The sequence below is a fragment of the Otolemur garnettii genome, unplaced genomic scaffold (assembly GCF_000181295.1).
Source record: "Otolemur garnettii isolate 467f Iridium unplaced genomic scaffold, OtoGar3 scaffold00122, whole genome shotgun sequence".
Taxonomy (NCBI): Eukaryota; Metazoa; Chordata; class Mammalia; order Primates; family Galagidae; genus Otolemur; species Otolemur garnettii.
Genome location: NW_003852517.1, coordinates 3,273,168 through 3,277,458, shown reverse-complemented (window position 1 = coordinate 3,277,458; position 4,291 = coordinate 3,273,168). Strand labels below are relative to the sequence as shown.

General features: G+C 38.1%; 1 protein-coding gene across 2 annotated transcripts in view; it reads right to left on the bottom strand.

Annotated features, from left to right (window-relative positions):
- The window catches only part of ATP6V1A (ATPase H+ transporting V1 subunit A), a 62,814-nt gene that overhangs the window by 12,792 nt on the left and 45,731 nt on the right, over positions 1-4,291 (bottom strand). For both annotated transcript variants that reach the window (XM_003797705.3, XM_023517818.1), the window contains 3 exons: positions 1,444-1,566; positions 1,232-1,346; positions 601-664 (listed from right to left, as the gene is read on the bottom strand). In XM_003797705.3, coding sequence (XP_003797753.1) covers positions 601-664; positions 1,232-1,346; positions 1,444-1,566 — 302 coding nt within the window. The remainder of the gene's footprint in view (positions 1-600; positions 665-1,231; positions 1,347-1,443; positions 1,567-4,291) is intronic.

The following is a 4,291-nucleotide window of genomic DNA, read 5'->3' as shown; positions in this document are numbered from 1 at the left end:
AAAACAAAAAAAACAAGAAACTGCATTTCTCTATCCTTTCTTTGATCTGGTATGGCTAATAGAAAGAGTGAAGTGACTACATGACTGAGTCCAATGTTCAAAAAGTGGGTATTTCTTCTCCAGTTTCCGATTGTACCAGCCAGATGCAAATGATTACCAGGACACATGAAGGTGGAGCCACAAGATGGAAGGAACCCTGAACTCTGAATTATTACTGGGTAGAAGAGAGCGTTGTACCACATTGTGAAGAGAAATAAACTTCTGGTTTTTTTCCATTACACTTACATTTGTTTCTATAACTACATTTACTCTAACTTAAAAGGCAGCATTACTCTAATACTACTAAAACTTTGCCACCTAGATATATTTTCCATTTATATGCTGTTAAGTTTATTACAAATCCTACTTAAAGAGCTAAGAAAAAAAAGACTATTAAAGGTTCCCAGTGTTAAGAGTGTTGCTAAAACAGACTTTACTATTGCCTAGTCTTTAGAGACTAGGAGCCTCACAACAATTACTGCACATTAGATAACATTTAGAACAGGGAGAGAGGCAGAGGGCGAAAGGCTCAGAAGTTAACTGTGCTGGGGAAAGACATACTTGAACAATACCAAGAGTAGCAGATGTAACTGGATCAGAAAAATCACCACCAGGTGGAGAAACTCTAAATTAAAAGAAAAAAAATACAGTCATTAGAAATGCTTATGAAAAATAACATATATAAAAGCCAATTTTCCTGAAAGTCAATTTAAATGCAAGTAACTTTAGAAATGATCTGTAGAAAGAAAATTTTAAAAAACAATTTTAAACAAAAGCCAGTATTTAAGTTGCAAATAAGCATGCAACTTAAACTATTAAACTATTGAACACCTTCTAGTATAGGAAAGGAGACAGATATTTTATTATTATCAGTTTCATTCTTCTAAGCAAATAGATGGAGCAGAAAGGTAGGAAAAACTCCAAGAATAAACTATGGCACTATGTAGTGAGCGGGAATCTTTACTTGTTTTTATTGCAATGCGTTCTCACCTTATTATGTCTATAACTTTCTAAATTATTCCTAAGATACTGTGACTTGAGTATAATAAACCAGTGAACCAGAGCATGCAGAGATGACCTAAACAAGTATACCTTCAAAGAGTTCTATAGGGGACACTGCTCCTAGAGGAATCTAAATATTCTCTCTAAAATAAATGACTTCTTTTGAAAAGTAAAGAGTTTGGGTGCTTACGCTCCTACAATGCTGACGCTCCCTTCTCTTTCAGGATTTCCAAGACATTTCACTCTGCCTGCTCGCTCATAAAAAGAGGCCAGACGGGCACCAAGATATGCAGGATATCCACTATCTGAAAAAGGAAAAGGGATTTAAAAAAGAGAGGTTCTGAGGCAGCCCTCTCCCCAATCCTACCAGTCTTACATGTAATAAGCATTACAGAGACTTACCTGCAGGCATTTCAGCTAAACGACCAGAGATTTCTCGAAGGGCTTCAGCCCATCTAGAGGTGGAGTCAGCCATCATACTGACATGATAGCCCATGTCACGGAAATATTCTGACAGTGTAATTCCTACATTGGGAAGAATATTGTAAGTTACAACACTAGAATATAAAATCCTAACTTCTTGACTCTTAAGAAAACATTAAAGCAGTAAGTACATGTTCTTTCTCTTCCTCTGGGAATACAGCTACTAGTATCCTGTGCATTTCGATATGGCCAAGTAGCTAACCTCTGGCTAATGGAATGTGAGTCAGATTAATGTGTTCTATGGCCTAGCATACTCTTCCACGTTCTTTCTTTCTTCCTGTCTATTGACATGGAGAGAATTATAAGGTGCCTTTAAAGCCATGTATTAAAAACAGATGACCTCTTTTTAGTCTGGATCCCAGCCCAGAATGACAGAGTAAAGGAGTTCCTTGGACACCTGAAATAAACATCTATTATGTTGAGAAAATCTATGTTTGGAATTATTTGATGCCATAGCCTAGCCTACCCTAATATAATACACATTTTAGAAAGCAAGAAAAGCCTTTTCTCTACTTTTTCATGAAATAATTAAGTCTGAAATTCATTCTTTTTTAAATTTCATATTACTATAAGGATCCATACAGTTAGGTTACATTGTTTGCATTTGTTGTATAACATCCGAGTTGTAATTGAGTCCTTCACCCAGGAGGTGTGCCATATACCCCAACACTGTACCTGTTAGGTGGGAGCTTACTGAGCTCCTCCCTCCCTTCTTAAATCTAATGGTGATTTTCTCTTGTGTGGTGAAATTAATTTCCAAATGTAGCTTCTGTCTTCATATCATATACACACACACCTGTGCACATACAAATACCCTTCAAATAATATACATAGGAAAAACGCTAGCTTATTGTTAAGAAATACAGGTGGGGCTGGGCATGGTGCTCATGCATATAATTCTAGCATTCTGGGAGGCTGAGGCAGGAAAATACCTTCAGTTCAGGAGTTTGAGACCAGTTTAAGCAGGGGTAAGACCCCATCTCTGCTAAAACTAGAAAAAACAGCCAGACCTTGTGGTAGGCGCCTGTAGCTCAAGCTACTTGGGAAGCTGAGGCAGGAGGATCACTTAAACCCAAGAGTTTGATGCTGGGGTAGTGCCTGTGGCTCAGAGGAGTAGGGCTGACCCCATATGCTGGAGGTGGTGGGTTCAAACCCAGACCCAGCCAAAAACTACAATAAAAAAAAAAAAAAGAGTTTGATGTTGCTGTGAGCTAGGCTGACGCCATAGCACTCTAGCCTGGGTAACAGAATGAGACTCTGTCTCAACAACAACAACCACCAAAAAAAAAAAAAAAAAAAAAAAAAAAAAAAAAAAAAAAAAAAAAGAAAGAAAGAAAGAAAAGAAAAGAAATACAGATTGAATAGGTATCGGAGTAGGGCGCTGGTCCCATATGCCAGAGGTGGCGGGTTCAAACCCTACCCCAGTCAAAAACTGCAAAAAAAACCCCCAAAACAAAAAATAGTTAAAATGTCAGTTGTAAAATCTGGGTGCTAGATACATGGGTGTTCACTGTAATATTCTTTCAATTTTTCTATATGCTTGATAATCATCCTAAGAATGTGTTGAAAAAACTAACATTGAAGATGTGGAAAAAAGGAAACTTATCTGCTATTAGGCCTTTTGAAGGGCTATCAGAACTTAATATCTGCAATCTGCATTACCAGTTGTACGCTCAGGAACTTCACTTCTAAGGAATTACCCTACAAAAATGTGCCCACAAGTAACATGCCCACAAAACACACAAAGAACAAGGTAATGAAACACACATGAGGATGTTTTAGTGCTGCATTGCATGTGATAGCAAAAAATTATAAGTGATCCAAGTGTTAGCTAAAGAATGGTGGTTAAGTAAATATGACTATATCCATACAAAGGGATAGTGTGCAGCCATTTGAAAGAATGAGGTAGATTTCCTGTCTTAAAATGGCAGATGAATACATCGCTTTTTCCTCTTCAGAAACATTTCTAACACACAGATAGAGTATGAAATATAGAAATACAAACTCAATCAGCAAAAACTTGACGGTATGTTTAGGTTCACAATACAATAATAAAAAAAGCTTAGTACCTAAATGAGATGAACACCAAACAAGGTGTAGGGAAACACCAGGAGTCCCTCTCAGGCTGTCTATCTCAGATAAAGCCTCCATAACGTAGGAGGTGCATCCTGAGGAGCAAAACCAAGACTCCTTTGTGGGAAAAGTGCAAGAATCTACATGGCAGGAGTTCCTTGGATCCAGTTTGGCATCAAGGAGGAGGGAGATGGGGATGAATGGAACACATGCAGCTTTTTCACTAAGTGAAAAATGGGTGAGGCAGGGTGGAAGAGAAAGAATTCACAGGGAATGGTTTTACAGCTGCTGCTTTCTGTTGGCAGAAGAGAAGAGTAAAATAACTTGCTTATACTGCTGTATTCCAGAACGAATTTCACAGATTATGATGACAAATCCCTGCTACCCTGGACCACAGTCACAGCCACCCCCTTCTATCTCCTACAAAGATGAGTAATGGTAATAATAAATATCAGCATAGTGTATCTAAAGAAAAATGAAATAAGGGACAAAAAGACAGAAGAATACAATGATGATCAAAGAATCTGCCAAGGGACAGATGAAAACTTTGACTACAGTTAGTTAAGAAAAGAAAACCTTAATAATGTGACCTGGCTCAGCGCCTGTGGCTCAAGCGGCTAGGGCACCAGCCACATACACCTAACGTGGCGGGTTTGAATCCAGCCTCCTTCAGAATATGACTGCAACATCACTT